The sequence below is a fragment of the Fopius arisanus genome, unplaced genomic scaffold, assembly GCF_000806365.1.
Source record: "Fopius arisanus strain USDA-PBARC FA_bdor unplaced genomic scaffold, ASM80636v1 scaffold00003, whole genome shotgun sequence".
NCBI lineage: Eukaryota > Metazoa > Arthropoda > Insecta > Hymenoptera > Braconidae > Fopius > Fopius arisanus.
Genome location: NW_011887742.1, coordinates 1,272,591 through 1,297,162, shown reverse-complemented (window position 1 = coordinate 1,297,162; position 24,572 = coordinate 1,272,591). Strand labels below are relative to the sequence as shown.

At 36.2% G+C, this 24,572-nt stretch overlaps 4 protein-coding genes across 5 annotated transcripts; 1 reads left to right on the top strand and 3 right to left on the bottom strand.

Moving 5' to 3' along the window:
* Positions 1 to 5,586: 5,586 nt before the first annotated feature.
* Positions 5,587 to 8,330, bottom strand: Ets97D (DNA-binding protein Ets97D). Of its 2 annotated transcripts, none has more exons than XM_011309221.1 (6): positions 7,939 to 8,330; positions 7,422 to 7,710; positions 6,858 to 7,002; positions 6,701 to 6,780; positions 6,389 to 6,623; positions 5,587 to 6,196 (listed from the first exon to the last, which is right to left on the bottom strand). In XM_011309221.1, the coding sequence occupies exons 1-6, from the start codon at positions 7,974 to 7,976 to the stop codon at positions 5,694 to 5,696; spliced, it is 1,290 nt and encodes a 429-aa protein (XP_011307523.1). In that variant the 5' UTR covers positions 7,977 to 8,330; the 3' UTR covers positions 5,587 to 5,693. The 2 variants fall into 2 exon arrangements, with proteins under 2 accessions (XP_011307523.1, XP_011307532.1); XM_011309230.1 differs by lacking the exon at positions 7,939 to 8,330 and adding an exon at positions 7,805 to 7,921.
* Positions 8,331 to 9,032: 702 nt separating this feature from the next.
* On the bottom strand, positions 9,033 to 12,369 carry LOC105269167 (B-cell lymphoma 3). Its single transcript, XM_011309210.1, has 3 exons — positions 10,018 to 12,369; positions 9,539 to 9,740; positions 9,033 to 9,321 (listed from the first exon to the last, which is right to left on the bottom strand). The coding sequence occupies exons 1-3, from the start codon at positions 11,677 to 11,679 to the stop codon at positions 9,038 to 9,040; spliced, it is 2,148 nt and encodes a 715-aa protein (XP_011307512.1). The 5' UTR covers positions 11,680 to 12,369; the 3' UTR covers positions 9,033 to 9,037.
* A 1,878-nt stretch (positions 12,370 to 14,247) lies between these two features.
* Positions 14,248 to 18,089, top strand: LOC105269158 (scavenger receptor class B member 1-like). The gene is made up of 4 exons (XM_011309198.1): positions 14,248 to 15,228; positions 15,997 to 16,271; positions 16,599 to 16,860; positions 17,333 to 18,089. Exons 1-4 carry the CDS (start codon positions 14,575 to 14,577, stop codon positions 17,675 to 17,677), a joined length of 1,536 nt encoding a protein of 511 aa, XP_011307500.1. The 5' UTR covers positions 14,248 to 14,574; the 3' UTR covers positions 17,678 to 18,089.
* A 1,609-nt stretch (positions 18,090 to 19,698) lies between these two features.
* LOC105270698 (scavenger receptor class B member 1-like) lies at positions 19,699 to 24,204 on the bottom strand. The gene is made up of 5 exons (XM_011311810.1): positions 24,037 to 24,204; positions 22,652 to 23,149; positions 21,992 to 22,190; positions 20,980 to 21,188; positions 19,699 to 20,478 (listed from the first exon to the last, which is right to left on the bottom strand). Exons 1-5 carry the CDS (start codon positions 24,202 to 24,204, stop codon positions 20,233 to 20,235), a joined length of 1,320 nt encoding a protein of 439 aa, XP_011310112.1. The 3' UTR covers positions 19,699 to 20,232.
* Positions 24,205 to 24,572: the final 368 nt, after the last annotated feature.

Sequence of the window (24,572 nt, the reverse complement as noted above, 5' to 3'; positions counted from 1 at the left end):
GTTTTGGTGGGGTGCGATAATTTTCATGCATTTTCTCTACAATTTTGGAATTCTTTTTGACAGTTTAGAAAAATAACGCAGAAACGTTATATTTTTTACGTGAATTACAAAAGAAATTCGCGAGAAAAATTAAAAATATCAATTATGGTTGGATATGGGTGTAGCATGCCTTTAAAGAGGACGTGGAATTAATTTGAAAATAATTTAGGTGAGAGGTGATGAGGAGGGGAATCAATATCGCGATATATTATAAGATATATATAGATAAGAAATAGGAAATTCCAGTCAATTTATCTTAGCATTTTAATTAATTCTTAAAATTGAGTTAGCATGTATAACATTCAATGATTTTTTTTTCTTCCAAATGGCGGAGGGTGTTACGACTTTAAAACCAACAGTTAACATCCCATGAAATGAAAATTTTTATTTCCAAGAGTGCAACATTCTCGCCAATCACACGAGCAATTTCCCTGGAGACCCTTCCCCCAATCAGGTCACATTAACAAGATCCCATAAACCACGGTCCCAACACTTCTTCTTCTCCACTCATCTCCTCCCAAGCCTATAAATTATCGTTACAAAGAACTTACAAGCAATGAAAAGATCATTTCTCTGCATAAAACTGCACCCAAAAAGGAACTAAACACGTCCGAAGGGACGAATGAGACGAGAGAGAATAAAAGGCTTGCGACCGGATCTCAGGGTTCACATCTTCCAAACCTAAACTGTCATACCCAGAATTACCCAATGGAATTCCCAAGCAACATTGAAAATCACCCCGAGCCCCCCTACCACCCCCTAAAACACTGGTTACCCATTAAAACAACCCAACTCTAAATATTACCCCAAAAAATCACAACAGAAAATATTGCAACTTAAATTGTTGCTTCAAAATATTAAAGCTATAAATATTTCAACAAAAACGTATTATGTCGGGGCATTTCAAGAACAATTAAAAAACAATAAATTCTCATATTTGGTAGATAATTGTCAATTACCCCCGTATAGTTTTACTTGCCACAATTATCTCTCAATATACCAATAATTTTTAAATATTCTAAATCACAGAAACTCATCATCACAGATCTAATACTGAATTCAATTCATTCGTACTTAATATATATTGATCCCTTGACAGAAAAAAAAATAATCTAGGTCTTAATAATCTCCAACTCAAGAAAATCAGGATAATGGACACTTGGGGGTATTACTTGAAAAATAATCAACGACGACAATATTTTGTCGGTATAATATTTCTGGGCAGTGAACAATTTATATAATATAATCCTCTAAGTTGTAATATTTTGAGGGGTAATATTATTATTAAATAAAATTTAGAGCGGCCACTCAAAACACTTGGAATCAATCAAAGACTCATAGTCAAGTCATAAATCCTATTCTCTCATGACTGCCGTTAATTCATGGTTGATAATTGGCCCATAAGGCTCCACAAAACTCATCCCCTTTATCCTGAGCAACAGAAAAATACAGGGGATTCTGTAACTGCTGGGTATCTCGATTCCTCGAGGGTTTAGTTCCTCAAAACCAACTCGAAAAGACCCCGAAGAAGATGAACAGCTGAAAGATAAAAAATAAAAATAAAAAACCAAGAAGTGGTACATTGAAATGGTTGTCTCGGGCTGATTACAATGATCATCAGTGGAAAAATATTAATCTCTCGGTGTAACGATCAGTGGGGGGTGGGGAATAATGAGGGGGCCCCACTCAACAGTTGAGCCATGATTTTTTTTTTTTTTTTTTTTTTCCCTCTCCAATCGCCCCCTACCCTGTGAATTCTCATGCAACAAAGGAGAAAATGAAGAGTTGCGAGGGAAGAAATGAGGGAGAATAGCACAGTTTTTTGTTTAAAATGGGGGGTAAAAAGGGAAAAATAAAAAAATAATGTTACGATGCGTATCACGAGAGAGGCTTAATCGGTCAATTGGAAACGGGCCCTTAGCCATGGCCCGGCTGGCGGCCAGAGAGGCCATTAAACTGTCTACGAGGGTGGGGGATGGGGATTTTTACAATGGCCCTCGGAGGTTGCCTCCCATTTCTCTCTTTACCTTCGTCCCTCTGAGGATCCCACCTTCCTTCGGGCTTTTTTTTTTTTCAGTCTTATTTTTTACTCCTCCTCCACTGCTCTCTTCCTCAGAATATTCCCGGGACGCTGGCCCCACCATTGGCGTCAGCCCACGGGGTTTCACATTTTATCTTTCTTCTTTCTGATTTTCGTACCCCTTTTCAATTTAAAATACACCCCTTTCAGCTTTTTTTATCCTCATTTTTCATGGAAAATTAAGGCAATTAAATTCAATGTTCAGTCTCATTATTTTGTGGGAATTTTTAGGATTTTCAGGGATGCTTTAGAATTTTTTTCTTTTTTGACTGAGAAAGAAATATTTTTCATCAGTGGGGGATTTTTATTGATTTAGAATCACGTGGGTGTTCTTATTATTTTTAAAAATTCGAGAAAACCGAGGGGCCCGGAAAAATGGAACGAAATTTGAACTTCAGTTGGAAAATTGAATGTTGAGGTCTATTAAATTTTCAGTGGATTAGAAAATTTATCTGGATAATACCTTATCAATTAGAAAGTGGAAATTAATTTCTAATGAGAAATAAAATTGCATAACGCAATTATCAAATGAGTCAATTGAATCGCGCAAAGAAATTATTCCTACATAAAAAATGAAAAATGATCTCGCGCAAGATATCATACTACAAAGAGATTGGATTTTATTTCGCCACCTGTTGAATTACAATAAAATTTTCTACACACGTCATCCACTCACACGCTATCTTCAAATCATCGTCTTCCACACTTACCCAGACAGTAAATCTTCACAAAAATTGTTCATAAAAAAATCTACTCTCACCACAAAAATATACTAGAGATACTTAAATTCCATAAAACTGGATAAGGCCCATTTGAGCTCTCGTTCCATCGAATAAATTAAATCGCCCTGATTTCAACAGCTCTTGATTAAAACATTTTCGTATAAATCAACCAAAATCCATTTTATAGATCTCTGGATAAATCCTTTTCCCCTGATAATATCGCCGAATGAAATTAATATTTTCCAAAAAATCGTCTGGACGTTCAATAAACAAAATGTCTCCCAAATGTTAATAACTCCCTCGACAAATCCTGCGTGCCATTAATTCTTCCCTAGTCGTCCAAACGTCATCATGAATTAATCCCCCTCTCTTCTTATTGCTTCCAGGTGAGAGAGAGAGAGAGAGAGATTGAGAGTGAGAGGGCGAGAGCCAACGTCTACAGGGGGTCTCCAGTTGAACCTGAATTCACACCACCTGGCCCCGCAGGACTCTTCTATCTCCCCTACCGAAGAAAACAAAACCCCAAATAAAAAGCTAAAAAAAGAAGCCATATTATATGAGTCCGAGAGCGGGCGAAATCCAGAAAGAACCTGAACCATGAAAAAACGAAGAATAGAGAGCACAGATTCAACAAGAGAGATGAGTGAGGCCCACATACATAATCCGGTCGACAAACCGCATCATGCAGAGAAGCATAAAATGCAAAATCATCGAGGGCGATGACAGAAGATATCACCGATGAGCAAAAATAGTGACCCCAAGGAAATTATAATTACCAACAAGAGAGAGACATTTAAGATAGATTTAAATCAGATAAATAATCATTGGGCAGCTTTACTTGATGACACTAACCCGTAGATCCGAACTTGTGAGCTATTTTATATGCATACCGCAAGCTCCTTTCTACCGGTACATGTAGTCAGGCCGTCGTTTGTGACTTATCATCGCCGAAAGATTGATACGACATTTTAACGATACAATCGGATCATCGAAAAGCTAAGAGCATCACTGAAGAGAGCACGTGCTTTAGAAAAAAAAGTAAATTCCTTCATCAAAACTATTCTCGAGCAACTTGTTCACATTCATTTGGTCGTCTCATTAATGTTATTTGGATCTGTCATCAATCAATCGATTAATCAATCACACGATCGATCAGCTCAGTAATTTCTTTAATTTTTCTTTTTTTCTCACAACGACGAGAGTCGGAAGACTGCGGCGATGCCTGGGTGAGGTAGTAGGTTGTATTGTAGGGAAATTGCAATAATTTTTCATTGCAGATATGAAATCCACTGTACAACTTGCTAACTTTCCCGGTCGTCGGCGCCCCAACGTTGGATGAGGCCCCTTTTTCCATGGTTCTTCAGGTTTTTTGGGAATGGAGAGGGGCTGGAGACATCGGCTGTCGCCCTTGTAGTTTTTTTTTTTTTTTTCTTATGGAGAAGAAACCGAGAGGAGAAATGGAGAAGAAAGTGCTGGGTGAGGTACACAAGAGATGAAGGTGGAGAGTGGGAGTGAGAGGACCAGTGCAAGAGAGAAAGTCCAGAGGGTTTTTTAAATTTATTTGCATGGGTAAGAAATGAATTGGATGGGGGGATTGTGCAAAGGGCTATGGCGGTCAGGCGATTTAGAGAAAAAACATATGAGAAAGTTTCGAAAAATAATTTTTTTTTTTACTCTTGTTTTTTTTATATATAATGCCTGCACCGCTTCGCCGGTTCCCTGAGACCCTAACTTGTGACGTCGCGTCCGATATCTCACAGGCTAGATTCTCTGGTATTGGCGATGAGTTCTGCCTTTTTTTGGATGAACGAGGATGAGAGAGTGGAGTTGTTACTTGGGGGTAGAGATGGCTTTGAGGTAATTGAGGGTTTGGGGGGGGGAGACAGTGAATGTTTTAATGGTCACTTTGAAGTTCTGGCGAGGGAGATCATACGAAAAACATCAGGATTGACCAGAAAATGTAGCTTTTAGCTTCTTTGTTGTGTGTTTTTACATTTTCTGGGCATTTTACAGTTTTCGGGAGGAATTTAATCGGTCGAACGATTTTTTAAACGATTTTTTAAACTGTTTTAGAAGACTTGCAATTTTTATTGCTGTTCATTTATAATATTGACAATGTTGTAACCACAATGCAAAGAACTTGGTGGATAGAATTTTTGTAGATAGATATATAGAATAAGGTACATAAATAGTTGTTCAGGAGGATGGAAGTGTTATTCAAGGTCCTTTATTGAAACCCTTATTCTATTTAGTGCTTATTATTTACAAGCGTAGGGGGACTGAACATCAGAACGAGTGAAAATTGTGATTATTCTGTACTTATTTATACTTTTTAAACACTTTAAGTTGCAAATGTATTACAATAATATAAAAATACACAAATGCACTGGATACTGTATCCTCAACAATTACTGAGCAAATTACTGAAATTTCTGATGTTCTTTTGAATTTAGATAATTTAATTATCCATCAATGAACACCAGTTCATTCTAACGGCGAAGTGGTAAAATAATTTTATTTTTGGAGTGAATTTCAAAAGCAAAATTTTCCTCTATTTTCCCGCATTCCAGAATTAATTGAATAAAAAAGATACATTCAATTTGCATAGATTGCGGACTCATTTGAAAAACAACAAATTTCGGGATAAAGTATCACGAGATATATTTTTTCATACTGCAGAAAAATTTTTAACAGAAAATTATTTGCCGAATTCATTAAAATATATTTTATTTCGAAATAATTTTCATGTGAAAAATCGATAAATTTTTTTCGATTGCGTTTTACCACTTTCCCAATGATTAAATTCATTATCAATCAGCAATCCATTCGAAAGCAAAAAAAGGTTAAAGAAATCAAAAATATCTCTTGCCCTCTTCTACCAGTCTGCTGAGCTCAGCAGCCGAATATCCAAGGAGTTGCTTCAAATCGCAAACGAATTTGTAAACGAATCTCTTTCCATGTACTTTAGAAATCATATCACCGTCGTAATAATACCTCAGTGCACGACTCAATTTTTCGTAATTCATGGATGGTTTGTTCTTACGTGCACCCCACAGTTGTGCCACAGCTTCCGGCTGATTCAGCTTGAATTCTCCATCAGTACCCACCCATCTAATGGCATCTCTGTGCTCACGATCCGTCAGTAATTCGAGTAAAAACTGCCACAGCTGAATTTGACCACTGTTCACTGTGCGGCTTGATGTTATTAGTGGTGTGTGGGATGACTCTTGAACTGGTACACCAACTAGTCGTGTGTGTTGACTCATCACACGAGCTTTCGATGGCTTGGCATTGGCACGCATTTTTATGGATTTTTCCGCCGAACCGTCGTCTTGCCTTTCTTTCTGAACGACAGCTTCAAAATTAAAAAGATTAATAATTTCGTTGACAACATCCGCATTCTTCACAACGTGGTATGAATCATAATATCAATTTTTATATTTGCTAATCCTAAGAATAAAAAAGAATATTTTTTTATGAAATAACTTTTACTATTATATCAATTATATCATAATATCAAAAATGAAAAATTATATTTCCTACTCACCAACAATTTTACACTGTCTTAACAGCTCTAGATGTGTCCAGAAGACCTCACCAGGATCCAGAGGAACTTTCGCCTGGAATTCTTCGAGAGTGAGATCACACAATTGAGCTCCGGTTATATTCCAATCAGCTAATCTGAGAGAAACGAGATTAAATTGTCTCACTGCCCACTGAAGCCAATGTTTTACGTGAGTCTGGGTCCAGTTCTTCGGGTCTGTTGGAATTTTCAACCGTTCCTGAAGAAAATGTCATTATAAATAAAATCGTCAATAAAATAATTTTTCAGTGAAGCATTAATTACGATTATTAATACCTGTTCCTGTTTATATTGAGCATCAACCAGCCACCTGATGACGTTCTGTTTATTATCCGCTTGAGGAGCAACGGGAGCTGCTGTAAAACCATCATAAAACCCATTAAAAAAAAATATGAACTACGGGCTTTTTAATCGTCGAAGGGATTTTAATCACCTTCCGGCATATCTACGTAGTCCTCAGCTGGTTTAAGCACATCCACTATGTTTATCCTTCTCTGGGCGGCTTTTATCTGGACATTAACCTGGACGAGACCCTCGCCTTGGACGCACTGGTCTACCAAGTTTTTATGACTCTCCAGCTACAAATATAATCATTAAACCAAATTCCGATATAAATTATTAAAAAAAATGCATAAAATGAGGATTAAGATTAAATTAAATTAAATGAAACGAGATTAAAAATAGTCAGTGAGATTTTCTCGTGATTTTATTTTCAATTATCCTGCAAAGGAAGATCCTCATTTTTATTAGAATTCCCGGTTTTTTCTTTGTGCTAGATTTTTTCCATGTGCTTTACTAGAACACATCATTTTTTGAGTATTCTGTAGTTAATAAAGATTTCATAGTGGAATATTGTTGGATTGAATAGAATTTACGTATTTATAAGATAATAAATATATAAGACTTTGAAGCTGAATAAGTCGATAATTATTGAAGAACATTATGCTTTATTATTGAATCATGTCAATTTATCCAATGATTGATTGAGAAAATTTACCATCTGCGCATCTTGGAGCCAGAACGAATAATCAATGAGCTCGACACCAAGTCTCTGCTCCAATAAATTCCTGAGAGTGGAAAGAGGTTCTCTAATATCCATATGTTGCATAAGCACCCCTTCTGTGTTGTCCTCTCCATTGTTGCTTTCCAATGTAAAACTAGGCTCGACCTCGAGATCAGAGCTCTCCTGGTGAAGGTGTGCCATGATGTCATCGTCCTGTGCTAAAATCGCTTCCGGCTCCATTTTAATCCTCTTCATTAGGGCGAAATCATCATCCGCATCATAGCTGAGATCAAAACCCATCATTCAATGACAACAAACAGGACCAACACCTCAATAATTAAAAATAAATTAGAAGTGAAAGCAGAAATAATACGAACTATTCACCAATGCGACAGGGGAGACTTTGCAATTAATTTCTTCAAATATTTGATTTTTTTTTTCGTATCAAAGCAGGGGGAATTAATAACAATTCCTAGGTTAGAACCGAGCAATAATGTTCTGCTATGTCTACCTCTTCTGCTGGTCCTTCACGTGATTCGGGTGATCCATGATTAAAACTCAATCCTCTTAATCGACACTTGAAAAATTACTCAGTCAACAATTATATTTTTCAGTTATTCCCCTGATTCATTTCCTTGCTCAGGAGAAAGGTAAATCGTGTCATAACCTCACGAATTTACCAGATTGACTTGTCGTTGAAAAATAGAACGTGCGGGTGAACCTTGAGTTTGAAATGATGAAATGAATAAAATAAAAAAATTTGTCACTTTTGAATGACTATGGAGATTATTGTTTTTTGTGGATGGGGGATTTTTTAATTCTTGGAGTTATTCTTCTAGAAAATTGAGGGGATATTTTTTGGTTGAGCGAAACTTCAAAGTTTGTTACTGTAGTTCACATGTAATGACGACGACTGCAATTTGTACTCTCGGTGCAGCTGGTGATTCAATAACTTTTATGGTAATGCCCGAATTTATTGATACTGCATAACGCAGATAATAAGTGATAATAATTGAGATCAAAGAGGTGTAACCGCCACTGGATTTTATCTCGTCATTTACTTCTGATAAAAATTTGATTATGATATTATCGGCCCTTGATCATAATAAAACGTCCAGAATCCAGAGAAAATACAGGGATTATCTTCTGTCTCTGCATATCCTGACGTGGGGATTAATTTTCGTCATTTATTTCGGATCACCATTTTTATTATTATAAAATGATTCAGTAAAGGTGAACATTTGTAACTTCGTAACTAAACTCATGTGTAATTACGTATTCCGATCATGACTATTGTATCCAGGCACTTCCATCTGCAAGGTTTCCATTAGTCTGAGTATTTCAAACTCTAAAATTTACAATTTCTATTTTATTTATATAATTATTCTGAAGGCAGTTGTGAAAATATAACAAGTACAAATTTTCCATTACTTGATTCGAAAATAATGTGAACTAGAAGTCTGAATTTGATATTCAATAAGTGACGATCCAATAGGATCCCACAATAAATAAAATTCTTACGACAAAACTGGATAACAAAAAAAATCTCGACGTTCTGAATCAACACTGAACGTCGAGGTAAAATTCATTGAATTTTTTTTCTGATTAGTCTATTTCTTGGTTGGAGTTTTCGTCAGGAATTCTTTCAACGAGACGTGCTTGATCTCATCAAACAGGTGATAACACGTCTGACCGGAGAAATTTGGAATATGCGGTTTTGCCCCGTTGACGAGTAATTGTTTTGCTATGGTCAGCTCGTCGTTCTCCAGGGCGTGGAATAGGGGTGTTCTGCCCGATTTACCGTCACGAACATTGAGATCAGCATCTGCCCTGATCAGCGACATTACTCCTGCATAATTCCCTTGTTGCGAACAGTAATGGATCGCAGCGAAGCCTGGAAATAAAAATCATTTCACGGAGAATAAATATTTGACAAAAATTATCACCAAACTGATGCGAAAATTGAGTAGTTAAAAAGTGAATTGGGATAATTCAATTAATGTAACGAACTATTGATTTTAGGAGGGAATGTCGAAGGTCCTTTTTTGCTTCTGAATTATTTCAGTTTTTATGAAAATCATTCTTATTGATGAAAATCCAACGGAATTTACCCTCCGCGTCGACGTAGTTGAGATCCCCAGCTGTCGGCGCCTTTTTTATTAGCAGATCAAGACACCACGTTGAATTTCTACTCGCTATCGTCAACGCTGAATCGTGAGCTATTTCCGATGACGTAGGATTCGCCCCGGCGTTCAATAGCAATCGAATTATCTCATTCGATTCGGCGAATTTAAGCGCCAATTCCAAACTCGACTAAAATAATAATTGAAAAATAATTTAGTTCCACATTTCTGCATTTATCATTTCCCATTTTCCCCGGAAATTTGAGCATAACAATAAAATTATGATATATTTTCGTTTCAATTATTTATTATACACATATATAAATTAAAAAATATTTATTTACATAGGCGAAAAGATTAGATTTCTACATTTCAGAATGTCCTGCAAAAATTATATCTATTAGTACATTTGATTTAATCCCGGGGAAATATTTTTTTTGAACGAGAAAGTCAATATTTTCACTCACCTGTCCATCTTTTGTGGGAATATCAACACTGATTTTACAAGCCTTCAAAAGTAAAATCTGTTTCTTGACCCCTGTGACATTGTCATCGAAAACAGCCTTATGAATATCCAAAAATCCATTCTCATCGTATTTCCTGACATTCTCAAAGTCCCTCTGCAACATGCGGTAGATCTTCTCAGTACTAGGATCGAATTTCATCATATTATTCACCTTTTTGACCCTCTCATCATCAGCGAGTCTCATCAGCATAGAATCCAACTCAATCCCATCGAACCTCGGTCGCCTTTTCTCCGTGGCTTCGAAACGCTTCTCCTTCAGAGGAATCCTCTCCAAATTGGGATCATCACAAGCCTTGATGAATTCCTCCTTCCCCTTCTCCAGGAGACCAAAGACCTCAGTCTGAGTCCCAGAATCCTTCACTGAAATATGTTCAACGGTTTTTTTAGGTATGAGTCTCTCCGCCCCGATGCCAACGCTCTTGAGGGCTTCGAGGGCTTTGTTCCTGAGATTAACATCAGGAAGGGACCTGAGGGCCTCCCCCAGGGCGCTCAGATCATCATCAAGTTCAGGGTCGACACCAAAGTCCCCGTCCTGCTGAGCAACAGCTGACGTATTCGTGCTGTCACACTCAGATCTAGTCGAAATGGTGGAGTTCCACTTGTCCTTCCTGAGAAGATTCACTCGTCCCAAGGAGCTCCTGGGAGTCTGCCTGGTGTCACCTTCGGATGAGACCCGATTCTGAAGCTCCAACTCAGGAATAGCCTGCAGAGTCTCATCATCAGGCACAACATAATACGTATCGTTCTGCAAATTCATCGTCTCCAGGTTGTTCAGGCTCTCCAGTTTGATAATTTTATTAGGTTCCATTCGAGAATTAAGGGGGAGATCCCCCGACTTTCTTTTTCCAACACTCGAGTTGTCAGTGCTTATAATTTGTGTTACTCCATTAACTTTAACATTTCTCCTATTCACGAGTTTGATTTTCATTCCAGCCGGCAGATTCTTAGCGTTCTTGATATTGACGTTGGGAATTGCCTCGATTTTGTTGAAATTCAAGGCGACAGGACTCATGGGATCGATTTTTCCATTGCTATGGACTTTAATCTGCTGACAGGCAGAATTCTGGACTGTGTAGTTCTTTCCATTCATCACCATTGGAGAAATTGGAATGAGAACCCCATGTGTTGCTGTGTTATCAACATTGGACACGTCCTGAATGGGTTTTTGCAGATACTTAATAGAAGATATAGTCGATCCACTCTTCACATCGTCTCCTGAAAGCTTGATCTGTGAAAATTTACCATCAGGATTGATGGTATTCAGCATTGGGTTAGACTTGTCTCCCTGCATCGTGGGGAGCACCTGAATGTTAAACTCCCCCAGGTCCTGTCCATCAGGTGTCTTCAGCTTGAGCTTTTGAAGTTTTGTGTTTGGATCGATCTTTCCTGAATTTATCTTGAGGCTTATCGTAGACTGAGGCATCCGTACTCTTTCCAGACTGACATTCATCGCAGATTTTTTGACGGCATTGGCCATGCTGGGAAAAGCCTGTGGCAATTTGAATTCACGAACGCACTCACTCACCTGAAGTTTCGGAATTGCTGCTGCTGTAACTCGTTTACGTTTTCTCACTTTCGCTACGTCAGCAACAAGATTTTCCATTTTTCATTTATCAATTCATTTATTCTTACTCGTCGCAAAATTATGTAGGATTATGTGAATTTTTTAACGATTTTTCTCACTTTCAAATTTTATAAAAAATGTTTATTTTTTATCTCTTGTTAATTCTCTTTATAAAGTTTGTCTATTATTTTTCCAAAATTATATAGTGACTCGAGATGTTGTGAAAATCAAGGACGATCGACTATCCATAAGTTTTCGTGGCTCACATTGATATTATTTATTATTTAATTGATGTTAAGGTTGATAATTGTTTAATTGAGGAATAATTCAATGTTCTTGAGTACTTAAACGATTTTTTAAGGGATTTATTGGGGAGATTTAATAGAGTAATTGATAGAGGCACGTTGTGGTGTGCTGGATTCTAGGTAAAAGAACAGGGGAATTACTGATCGCGGATTCGACGCATAAAGGCGGACATCCCTGTTGAAAATTTCTTGAGTGTGCACTTTTCTTTATCCCAGGTTAAACACACGAAAGTTAATGACTCTTGAGATGGTATTAATTCGGGGATTCACTGGTATCGAATTGTCGCTTTCGATTAGGAATATTGTATTTTTCAATTGTTAATGCAAATTCGCATGACTTTCAATTTTTGCAACGCACCACTCGTTTATTTACTGAACAATGCGCTCAACACAAATGTGTAGTTGTCGGTCAGGTTAACCTCAATTGGTCCTATTGGCTCGTTGAAATCGAGAGGACCAATGAGAGAGGCGGTGGCCCTGGGAGCGTTTACAATAGGGATTTCCCCTGTGAAGAAATTTAGACAGAGCGGATATAATCATATGTTTCCAACATTCAACACCAGATAGCTTATCACAGCTCGTGAGCCGCTCAAGTTATCGACCGTGGGTTTTCAAATTTATGGCGGGAGAATTCCTTAATTATTTTAATTATTTTAAATCAATGATTGAGTGAAAAATCAATGGAAGCTCTCAATCAACTAGCCAGTGATGTCACACTCATTCTGGAAAAATAATACCATAAAAAAATTGAGATTCTTATTTTTTACTTTTGGAGAGGGAAATTATTTTTTTTTCACATAATCAACTGTTTCATCAATTAATGATTTCACAGATATTTGCGTTGTGAATAATTATAAAACCTTGAAAATAGGAAAATTATGGAAAAATGTTATCATTGTTGTAGGAGTGGAATATTTGTTCATGCATAATAAATATATCGAAAAATTATCCATCGTATTGCTTAATAATTCAATCAGTCCCAATTTAAGAGGTTTCAAAACAATTAAGAGAGATTGATCCATGAAAGTGAGAGTTAATGAAGCTTCACCTAAAAAAACCTCGATAATTTTTTCATTGTCTGTGGCAGATTGCGAACCCTAAGCCATTACATTATTTTTCATGAGATTCTTTTAAACGACACTCCACTTTTTCCGCACAATAAATTTATGCGCATTAAATAAACAATGTCGCCAGTATTAATCCATACAAGTGCATTAAATTTTTGCACTTAAATTTTAAACAATTATTCATAAACATGGAATACAAGTCCTACGAAATTCGTCGAGTAATGAAGGAATAAGAAATATTTTCTATTCACAAAAAAGTTTTATTTCCAGGTAATAATCGGAGGGAATAAATTCTCTATCGAGTCATCGAATAATTCCGCTCACAACTCAATCAGTTGGAAAACAATTAAGAGAAAATGATCCATGAAAATGAGAGCCAGTGCTGTTTGAAAAAAATATCGATAATTTTTTAAATGTCTGCGGGAGATTACGAACCCTCAGACATTACGTTACACTTACAATCTATAATTCGGATAAGGGGCATGGGGACAGTTTATCTCCAGTCATAATAACATTTTTTTCTTCCACAACAAGAAAAAATTGCGGGAGACATTTCCCGGGATATTGCATTATCCGTCGAGATGACCAACAAATTTACAGTTCATGACGATTGAATGAAAATAAATCGTCTGATGCCAGACGTACGCCAGTCGAACATTCCAATTATCATTATTATTACTTGATTAGGCAAAGTTCATTAAAGCACATGTCGGAAAAATAAAAAATTCACAATGATTTGTTACGATTTGCTACGGGGTAATTCTTCTCCCTTTTCTTTACTTCAATATTTTCTTTCTTTTGAATATTCCTTGGATAAACATTATTCTTTTGTTCCTTTTTTCTCTTTCCACGTTTTTTTAAATCGCTGTACTCTGGTAAATTAATCCTCTGCACGTGATTATCTATTCAAATTCAATAATATAATAAAGGAATTTTCCTCTGGAAATGCGACTAGAAATTACCTAATGTAAAAAAATGATATTTTTTGGGCGTAATTTTCTGAAGGAATTCCTGATTAAATTTCGCAATGAAAAGTCCGAGATTGCTATCGCTACCTGTTGCGGTAATTTTTTAAATAAATTTATCGAACGCCTAATGTCCCCCACTCATACGACAATGTGAGAGATGACAACCCCATCCTGACTACTTCTCGCTGGTGATTATCTGGGAGGTGTTGCCACGAGGGTCAATTCTCAGACGAAGGTTATCGGTGGAATTGAAGTGAAAAAATTATACCAAGTGAAGACGAGGATTTTTGTACGACTGATGCTCAATCTTTATGTCAGTCAGAGCATCGACATTCATCGAATCACTTGCTCTAGAATTAATTACTCATTTCCTCGCTAATTCAAACGTGACATTGAATGAGTGAATCAATAAAATCCTCCGATTATCCCAGTGAATGAATTACCTCAACGATGAACGATCCAAAAATCTCCGGTAATTCTCTCTAACAACGTCTGTTCCCTAAAATCGATCTTCAACCTGACTTGAATTATTAAAAAAAGAAAAGAGATTTTCAAATCAATTTGTGTGATCAATCGTGAATTAAGTGCATAAAAATGACGCAAATCTGCAGAGATTCGGACAGATGCTCATCATATCGCAGTCAAAAGTGTCTAACGGCTTCATTGATGACCATGACGATCTCCAGCATCATCGTCTTCGTCATCTTCTGGTGCACCGATTTTTTCTCCAACTTGATAATATCGAACCTAGTGGTAACGCGAAATTCCCCGATGCTGGACTGGTGGGTTCGCCCTCCAATTCGCGCAGCCTACAAGATCCGAATCTTCAATTACACGAATATTGAGGACTTCACGAAGGGAAGGAGTGCGAAATTGAGGGTCCAGGAAGTTGGTCCGTACATCTACAGGGAGACCCTCACGAGGGTCAATACAATTTTTTATCCGAATGGGACACTGTCCTTCCAGGAGAAACGTTCGTTCCAGTGGGAAGGGGGCAGTCCTGATGATGATGTCGTTGTTGTACCCAATATTCCTCTGCTGACGACAATGGCTTTTGCCAGGGACATGAACATGTTCACACAGTTGGGGCTGACTTTTGCCATCAGTACCTTCGTACCTCAGACCTTCGTGTCACTTCCTGTTGGAGGATTTCTATGGGGATATGATGATAAAATTTTTGATGCTGCTCAGCCTCTGCTCAGTCTTCTCGGGGACATACCCATGGATAAATTTGGAGTGCTTGCTATGGTCAGTTGGAAAATTAATAGACAATCATTTTTAAGACAGACAAACCATTACTTTCAGCCTAAATTCAGTCTTCTATTTATTCTTTCATTTCGTGTTTTGTATGTGATTATGTATACAATTGAATCAGCTTAATGTTAATAAAAATATTATATGAAATTATTTTTTTATAATTGTTGTTTGCTCTCTGCGATTTTGCATTATATTCGATGAATTCGTACATGAAAAGCGAATACATCAGGATCTGCGGAGATAACAAATGAAATTATTTAATTCAATCGGAATTAGTGGTTCTCAATATGATATATAATTGATAAATATTGACTTATCCTAAAGATTTGTAATGATATCGCCAGTGTGTTTTCCAAAAATTCGTTAGATAAATGCGTGGAAATCCCATGTGAATCGATTTACGAGTAATAATAACTATACGTATCCCAATCGAATGATCTTCTGACTTTAAATAACAAAAGTACGTAAATTTCTTGATTTTCCTCCAACAGATACTCACAATGTATAAAAACCGTCAGATTCTCTTGAATAATTCATCCAAAAGTCATTTCTTGATACTTCATTAATTCATTGATACTTCATAAACTTTTTATCAAATCCACTTGGTAAATTATTATTCATACCTACAGTCTCTGAATTATGCGCGTGCATTTAATTTATTATATTTAAATTTTCTTGAATAATGACTCGAGTCCGAGACCTCATCGTGGTGATAACTCATGAAATGTAAATGATTATTATATTATATTATTGTTGCAGAAAAAGGGAGTCTCGAAAGACGTAATCACGATGCACACGGGGGAGGGCGATCTCTCGAAAATGGGAATGGTCGAACGTGTCAATGGTAGAGAGTATCGAAATACCTGGGGGGATGACAGCTGTGATAAAATTTATGGATCTGCTGGTTTTCTCTATCCACCGGAGATGTACAGAGATCCTAAAAAATCATTGGATATTTATGCTGTTGACATGTGTCGTGGGTTCAAGCTTGAAAGAGCGGGGGAAGGCTCTTCATATGGAATTCCCACGATGAGGTATTTTTTTCTTTTCAAATCTAAAAAAAACTGCGCATGCAAGTCGATCAAGTTAAACAAATCATCGCCATTAATTAATCACTAATCATGAACCATGACAAAATATCATTTGTGTTTACTTGTAATTATTTTAATGCAAGATTTTTTAAATTGATATGAACAATAATAAATATTATGGATCTATATAATGTATATAATAATAATTGAATGAATGAAAAAATAAATAATGAATGGTATTTTTTATGGAAGCTAGTGTTTTCTACGGACATTTTTTTTTAATTTGATGTGAATCAGTGAATGTATGGGTTTTTTAATTTATTGTTCCAGTTTCAAACCACCAGCCGACGATTTCAATTTCTCTCCCGAGAAAGATCACTGCTACTGCCCGAGAAAATCAAAATTCAATCATAATCCGTGGGACCGTACGTGTCCTCCGAAGGGAATCTTTAATGTTTCTGCATGTGCTTTTGACACTCCGATGCTGGCATCATTCCCTCATTTTTTCGGAGGAGAGGAGAGTCTGTTTTCCAATATCGAAGGCTTGAATCCAAAAGCTGAACTCCATCAGTCCCACCTGGAGGTGCATCCGGTGAGATCTCTTTTAATTTCTACTGTACACAGTGATAACTCGACAATTCTCAGACAGTCTGATAATTCGATTGACTTTCGATTACAGTAGGAGGAACGGAAATCTCGCATTGTTTATAGTATTTAAATATTTACCATTACCAAGAGTTCAAACGAGACAAGATGATTTTAGATTTGTAAATTGTTCAGAAAATTCAAAGAACAATAAAAATGAAATTTCATTATATTTATTCATTCATAATTCGATTAAATAATTTTTTTTTTCATAATTCATAATTCCATTAAATAAAATTTTTTTCCATAATTCATAATTCATAATTCCATTAAATGAAATTATGAAATTTTATTATGAATTTAATGGAAATTAATGAACAACTCAGTAACGAGAGGCAACTTGAATTTTCGTTCAAAGATACTGTTTATTAATCGGTTTATTCTCATTTAATTAGAATTTCATTGTTTAATGATTTCAGAGACTGGGATTATTGATTGGTGGACATTCGAGAATTCAAATCAATGTGGAAGCCAGGAAAGCAACGGGTGTTCCATTTCTGGAGAACGTGAAAGACGGTCAGATCCTCCCGATCGTGTGGATCGAAATGGGAATCGATTCGATGCCAGAGAACATCCTGAATCTTCTGAATCACGCGTACTTCTCAGTGGCCATTGCCGAGGCTTTTTTCCAATGGGGCAGTATTGTCGGGATGATATTCTCCACGTCAGCTTTACTCTTCCTCCTTCGAAGAAACCGGAAACAGCATGCCGTCCTCAAGAGGAACACGTCGGGTCAGGATAAACTGCTTCAAGAAAGCGGTTGAAAAAGAAAAAAAATTCAATAGATCAATTGTCAGAACAATTTTCTCACTTCAGATTTGAGAAATTTGCAGATGGAATACCCGAGGAAAATGGAAATATTTCCTATTTGTTACCGTTTAATTCCCATGCGCCTGCGTGAGGGACTTGTCATAAGACTGTTACATTAAGAATATTGTTAATAATAATCCCTCAACGGTTTAATTTATACAAGGAAAATGCTGTTTTCAATAGTGAAGCGGTACTGAAATAATTCGACAGGAGATCCACTAATTCTCTCAATTTTTAATAATAAAATTAATAGAACTCTTTTAATAAAAAAAAGATGAATTTATTAATATTAAAGACTTTTTTTTTAATTGAGAGAATTTTACATGAGATCAATTAGATTTTCTGATTTGAAGTGAAATGAAAAATCACAATAAATATAAAAGACTAATTGTTCAGTACTTTACTATTAAATCGTTCTCAAATGCATGAAGATTTTCTCTTGAATTGCATTCAATTCCATGACAAATAATTCCCAGAGACTTCTTAGTATTGTTAATTACTGAATAAATAACAAAATTATGAAGTCTTTTACGAAAGATACTAATTGAATTGTAAATTGACAACTGCTGGTTAGTAATTAAAATGTTGTATTCATATAATTGTAAGGCGTGATGACAAGTCGAATAGCATTCAAATGCGATTAATTCTTGCGCTTGAATAATTACTAATAATCGCGGAGAATCATTCATTAACGGACCGAGTGGTGTAAGCTAATCACTGCCCGCGTGATTGTTCATTATTGGTTTGTAATCACTTGTTATCGGGTTTACTTAACTGCATGTTTATCGAGAACTTTCCAAGAGATAAACTCTGGTATCGAATTAATCTTGTTCCGAGTGATGCAGGAACACACGTTCCCTCTCGGTTATCGAGACGATATGATCTCTCGACCTGCGACGATTTTGTTGAATCAATAAAATTATCGGGTGATGAAATTTTTGGCTTATTCGTGTTCTGTGCGGATTCAAATTCAATGAGACATTTCATTGCGTCAATTACTGCTCCCCAAATTCAGAACACGTAGTCATGACACTGCGTGTGACGAATGTAAAATCACGCAGTTATGCCATTTCCATTCATGAAATATGTTGCGAAATATTTATGGTATTTTTACATAAATAATAAATGAAAAATCATTGCTAGAAAAGAAAATTAGCATTATGAAATTATGAAATTCAATTGCAGATTTATCTGAAGTATTTTTCACTGAAATAAATAATAAAAATATTAAAAAGTTGTAATTTTATGTTGAATAATTTGCGGTTTAGAAATTCGATTTATGTAACGTAAATATTTCCTGGGAAAATGTAGTTTTGAATAAAATAAAAGAGGTTTATCTTTTCATCTTTATCTGTACAAAACTGTTGTATCCACATCATCACCTAACAATGTTCACCTATAGTCTAATTATTTAAAAAATATTTTATAATAAAACATATACAAGGAGGATAACATATAATAGTACAAATTACATACAATGACATCCATTGGAGTTTGATTGTGGGCTGAGTCGAAATGAATTTAATTAATGAATTGTCCAGTTGCTGAGATACTTAATAGCAATAATTTCAGACCCACACCCATTTTCTCCCTCACCCTGGACGGACTCGTAATTCTCACACAAATTCTGTTACAATTTTTAATTTTATCCAGAATACTTAGCGCTTACGAGATTCACCGCCATAACTAATCATCCTTGCACATCTTGAGCGTCATTATTACTAATTTCGAGAGCACTTTTGCGCAATAATTCCCGTAAACATTTATTCACAATTCCCTGAAGAACAAATTGAAGATTATCTCTAGACCAAACAATTTCAATTTTTCTCCTCATGTTTTCGTGATTTAGAATTCCCCATTCACTCCAACGAATAATAAGACAAAAGATTTTAATCAATGTCCGAAAAACATTTAAAGAAGTCAATGTGGATTTCCTGCGATTGCAATAACTCACAAACATAAAAATCGCCAAAAATTCGGAAGTCAATTTCTGTTTATTCTCATCGCAATGAAATCATCGGGAATTTTTCTGCGTCACAGTTTATTAAATCGGACAAAAAAAAAGACATTTAAAAAATTGTTATCAGCGATACGAGAGTCATTTCGGAATTTCCTAATGTAGTAAAATAAAAACAGAAAAAACATTTTCCATTTATAGATTTCATTAATCTCTTGACCCCGACCTACAACGACTAATGATCTCGCCATATGTATTTCAGCCAGTAGAATCGTTGGAATAGAGATATGAAATAACGAGGAGTAAAGGATTTGAAGAGGGAGGAATGACTCGTGTTCGTAACTTTCCTCCCCTTCAGCTTTCACTTTACGTCTCGTCGTGGTACATCCCGCAATCACTCACCTTTCCCACGATAATTGCACAAAAAATTATTTCGCAAACAATTGCATGATAATTCCAGTGGTAATCCACAATTTTCCCCTTTCCATAGTCCAGTCTGTCTTTCGTACTGTTTCGTATTGACTTAATCATTGGATTTCATTTATTTGGGGTTTACTTTGGACCCTGGAAGGCAGGATTGAGATTTCCTTGTTTCGTGGTGGCACCTGGAGGCAGAGGATTGCTGAGGTGGAGTTTCTCTTGACGTTTTGCTGCTCTCGCTAAACAGAAAAGGGCTCCAACCAGAACTATTACACCGATAGCTGCTAGGGCCCCGGAAATTGCTGCACGAGCTATTGGAGGTACATCCACTGCGATTTTCATCAACGATATCACTTCTGACTCCAGCCCATCAACAGCCTGAGCATTAAATAAAAATCAATTGTTTAACAAAAATGTGAAAATATTTAGAGATCACACACCTGTTAGACAATTGTGCTTTATGCATCTTAAATAATAATCCTAATAACGATAATAATAATAATTTTTATGTTTGAATGAGCAGAAAATAGGAGAAAAGGGTCCAATTAAATGTTTGCAGTTGACTATTGCTTTCTCGACTCTTTTCCATAGAAAAAGAACTTGAGGATTTTGCACCCAATGATTTGCTATGAAAACTTAAAAAAATCGTTAATCTCCTCTAATTAGAGACTCAGTCACAACAATTCTCTTTTTCTCCCCGAGATAATTACAACGGCGATGAAATTTTAACTAAAAAAGTTGCAGTGAGATTTATTCCCCTCGAAGTCTTCATAATGGAGAAAACAGGCGGAAATGTAAATATCTCCTTGAAATAATCCCCGAGGTTTCGATTTATTCCACCGTGAAATATTGAGTTTAGTTTTGTGTCAAGATACTTACGTCCTCGAACCACATAATGGGGAAAATTATGTCTGGGAAGGAGGCGACCTGTTTGATGTCCCTGACTTGGCTCACAGCAAGATTGATCTGAACACGAGCTCGTGCTCTCAGGGTTGTCCCCATCAGTGGCTGAACATCGATGTACAGAGCGTGTTTCTCTTCCTCTGGTGGTGAAATACCGATTACGGCTTCTCGTAATGCAGGATCGGCTGTCAAATCATTGAAAATCCACTATTGCAACATTCCCACGTGTTTTTTTTATCCTTCAATCGTGTAATTTAATAAATAAATATCTTTTCATTCTCTCGGACTCCAGATTCATTTCCTATATTGATGTGTATAATCCCTGGGTCGAGAGAGAAGGTATTTACCCTAATTTGTTGGAACTCATTGATATCTCTTGATTATCTATTACGATTATCTCAGTTATTTCGAAAATTCAAGAATTAAGCAGTCAATGGAGAATTGTACAAAAATTAAATTCAAGTGCACGCCTTTCAAGGCAAGACTAGCTAGCTAAACAAAGTGACTCATGAATACAGCCGTATTAATTAGTAATTAGTATTTTTTTTTTTTTAATTAATTAGTAATTTTCATCGACGCTTGACGTACAAATTCGCCAGCTAGAATGGTGAAACGACGAAAGCGCTCTAAAACCCGAGTAACAGACTCAAATTTTCCCCGCTGTAATTCACCCCAATCATTAAAGTCTCCTCGAAAGTAAAAGCAATGTTATTTAGTAGCTTCTTAAATAACAGAAATAATAATGAATGAAGAACACTAATAAAAAATTCAATCTTCCCACAGTAAATTAACAGCACACCAAACGCCTGGGAATATATTGTTACCAATTCTCACGAATTTTCATTGTTTCTCGTGAATAAAAAAACAAATATATGGAACTGTACTTGACGCCCAGGAAAACTCCATTCCCGTCTGGAGTTGTTATTTCTTTTTATCTTCGGTGGATTGCGAGAAATTGTCGTTATGGTTCAATGAACTTTGAACTTACCCAGGTAAAAGTGGGGAAAGCTGATGAGGACAGGTGAGTCGTATTGGCAGAGGGATACATTGAAAGTTCCCTCTGGAGCACAGGGTGGACCTCCTGGACAGAAGCACGACTGAGAGGGTTTCTTGTCAGGTGATGTAAATACATCCTTTGGTGGGGTAAAACGGTAGCCGGGAACTCCTCCATTCGTCATAACTTCCTCCTGCACGTGAAAATTCCATTTATTTCAAACAATATTATAATATTTTCTACACATATATATACAGAATAATTTTATTTCAGTTCCACATTTTTTTACGCAATTTAATGTGGCGGAAAGAGATTTGAACAACAATCTGTGTTATACAGCTGAACAGATATTAAAATATGATTTTTATAGTTTTCTATCATAAAATTTACCTCAACGCCTGAAAAAATTCAATTATGACAAACTGATTTGTCAGTTTCAAATAGAACCGCGTAGATAAGTTTGTTATTCACTAAAACTTGAGTTCGCCATCTCGAGAGGTCTAGACTCATAACGATAAATAATTCCCCATAAATTGAGAGAAGAATCTAAAAATGTATTAAAATATTTTTGGAAATGGTATTTTGACGATAAATAATTTGACAAATATTATTGATACATGTAACCGAAAAATCGATGACAAAAATGTGGTTTACCTTGAAAACGAGCGGTAGAGTTCTGCAGAGGTCCTTGTCGAAGATCTTGAGAAGAGTTTGTTTGGTAATATGCGGTGGAAAAATACTGCCATCACCACCGAGCAGTGTATCACACTCTGGAGTTGTCCAATGTCCAATACTATTCTTCCCATTGAATCGATCAACCAGTCCATATTTAGTGATATCAGTAGCACCAGTGAAGATGGTGTAGGTATCGGGATGAGTGCCGTTTTTGCCGTAGAGAAGGCCAAACTGATCGTACGGCAATTTTTGTTCCTTTGGAACGACATCTTTGGCGAGCTTGAGGAGAGGATCCTCGTAGCCCCAGAGGAGTTGACCAATTGAGACCTCGACGAAGGGCTTTATCTTCAGGATATCCATTATCGATGCCATCGCGAGACGCAGAAAACGGGCTGCATGACGGGATTGACTCGTTGCTGATAGCATTGGCACGTTTGGTACCACCACGAGATCATCTTCCGATCCACTCGATAGTTCCTGCAATTTTCGTCAATTATTTATCAATTTTTATCAATTTTCTATCGTCTGTTAATTAGTTCATATTGTTGCTATGGAATTCTTGATTTTCTAATGTCACTCGAATACAATCCGAAATGCCCCTGACCTTTTGAACCACCTCGTCTCCCTATTAATTAATCAATCAATTAATTAATTAATTCAACATTTAAATGGATTTTTCGGTGGTGTACACCGGTGGATAAATTACAGTTGGAATTTCAAGTAAAAAACTTTGAAATTTTTAACATTTGTTGAATATTCTCGAAATTCTCTTTCTCAAGTCCACATGGCATTTAAACCTCCGAAAATGTTAGAAATTCAGGCTATAACTCCCTCGAGTTTTTAATTCATTGGAAATTCAACTGAAAATGACCATTAAAATTCAATTTTCCATTAAAAAAATAATTATCATTCAATATGAAAAATTTAGCAGCGATATTCAATTGATGTTGAATTCAAATTCACGGACTTAAAAATTCAGATGATATTTTTACTAAAATTTACGAAAATTTCAACACTATAATTTTGTTTGACTTTTTCTCTTCTTCCAAGAGCGTGAATACTATTTTTACGGGATTCGGGGCGGCAAATAACCGAATTATCTCACAAGGGAGGAAAAAAATTCCTGAAGGTGGACGGCTTTTACATCTTGTTGATTCCGAGATCACTTTCACTCAGCATAAATGCAAAGTCATGATCGATAAAACCTAAAAGCCATTCTTCGGCGCAGATGAGATGTCGATTTCATTGCCACGATTTGAAGACAATTTAGCGTGTAAATTGGAGTCGTTGGAGACAAAGTGATCGAGGAAGTTGGATTTTTTAAATAAGGACAAAGTGAACTGCTGCACGATCACGGAAGTTACTTTTGATACATGTAACAATGTTGATTCCACTATTTGCCCCCTTCTCTTGGATATCACGAACATCATCATCGATTTAGACGAGTCGACGGAGCGTTGCACACGGGTTGATATGGAAATTGCAGATGCAGAATCACTTCTGGGTAATCGGACTGTGACATAGACAGACATCTGTCAAAATACCTTCCGGCACATTCAACAGCTCTTCATCAGCAATTGAATTGAGTCGAGAGATTTATGAGAAAATATCCCCTACAAATAGTGGGTAGTTGTATTTTTTATGAATGAATAAATTTATTGTTCCTAATAAATTAGAAATTTTCTTCCAAACAGGCTTTCCTTCCTGGATACTTATCCTACTATTGTACTGATACGAATGATCCATAATTTCTTCTATGCGATAATTTTTCGCGGGAAATAATTATGAAAAGTCGACGAATGTACAAATGTAAAGAACTAAAAATTCAATAATATAAAGAGAAATAATTTTTTTCAACTTGAAAAATAATAATAAAAATCCAAATGACAGAGGTGATTGC

Excerpts from the sequence above, each read along its gene's own strand:
- Ets97D (XM_011309221.1), bottom strand. The coding sequence starts at position 7,976 with ATGGATCACCCGAATCACGTGAAGGACCAGCAGAAGAG. Across the intron at positions 7,003-7,421 it reads GGCTCCAAGATGCGCAGATG|CTGGAGAGTCATAAAAACTT; the intron begins GTAAATTTTCTC and ends TTATATTTGTAG. Across the intron at positions 6,197-6,388 it reads AAGACAGTGTAAAATTGTTG|CTGTCGTTCAGAAAGAAAGG; the intron begins GTGAGTAGGAAA and ends TTAATTTTGAAG.
- LOC105269167 (XM_011309210.1), bottom strand. The coding sequence starts at position 11,679 with ATGGAAAATCTTGTTGCTGACGTAGCGAAAGTGAGAAAACGTAAACGA. Across the intron at positions 9,741-10,017 it reads TTCCCACAAAAGATGGACAG|TCGAGTTTGGAATTGGCGCT; the intron begins GTGAGTGAAAAT and ends TTATTATTTTAG. Across the intron at positions 9,322-9,538 it reads CAACTACGTCGACGCGGAGG|GCTTCGCTGCGATCCATTAC; the intron begins GTAAATTCCGTT and ends TTTTATTTCCAG.
- LOC105269158 (XM_011309198.1), top strand. The coding sequence starts at position 14,575 with ATGACGCAAATCTGCAGAGATTCGGACAGATGCTCATCATATCGCAGT. Across the intron at positions 15,229-15,996 it reads AATTTGGAGTGCTTGCTATG|AAAAAGGGAGTCTCGAAAGA; the intron begins GTCAGTTGGAAA and ends TTATTGTTGCAG. Across the intron at positions 16,861-17,332 it reads CCCACCTGGAGGTGCATCCG|AGACTGGGATTATTGATTGG; the intron begins GTGAGATCTCTT and ends TAATGATTTCAG.
- LOC105270698 (XM_011311810.1), bottom strand. The coding sequence starts at position 24,204 with ATGTCTGTCTATGTCACAGTCCGATTACCCAGAAGTGATTCTGCATCT. Across the intron at positions 23,150-24,036 it reads CATTGTTACATGTATCAAAA|GAACTATCGAGTGGATCGGA; the intron begins GTAACTTCCGTG and ends CGAAAATTGCAG. Across the intron at positions 21,189-21,991 it reads CTTTCCCCACTTTTACCTGG|CCGATCCTGCATTACGAGAA; the intron begins GTAAGTTCAAAG and ends ATGATTTGACAG.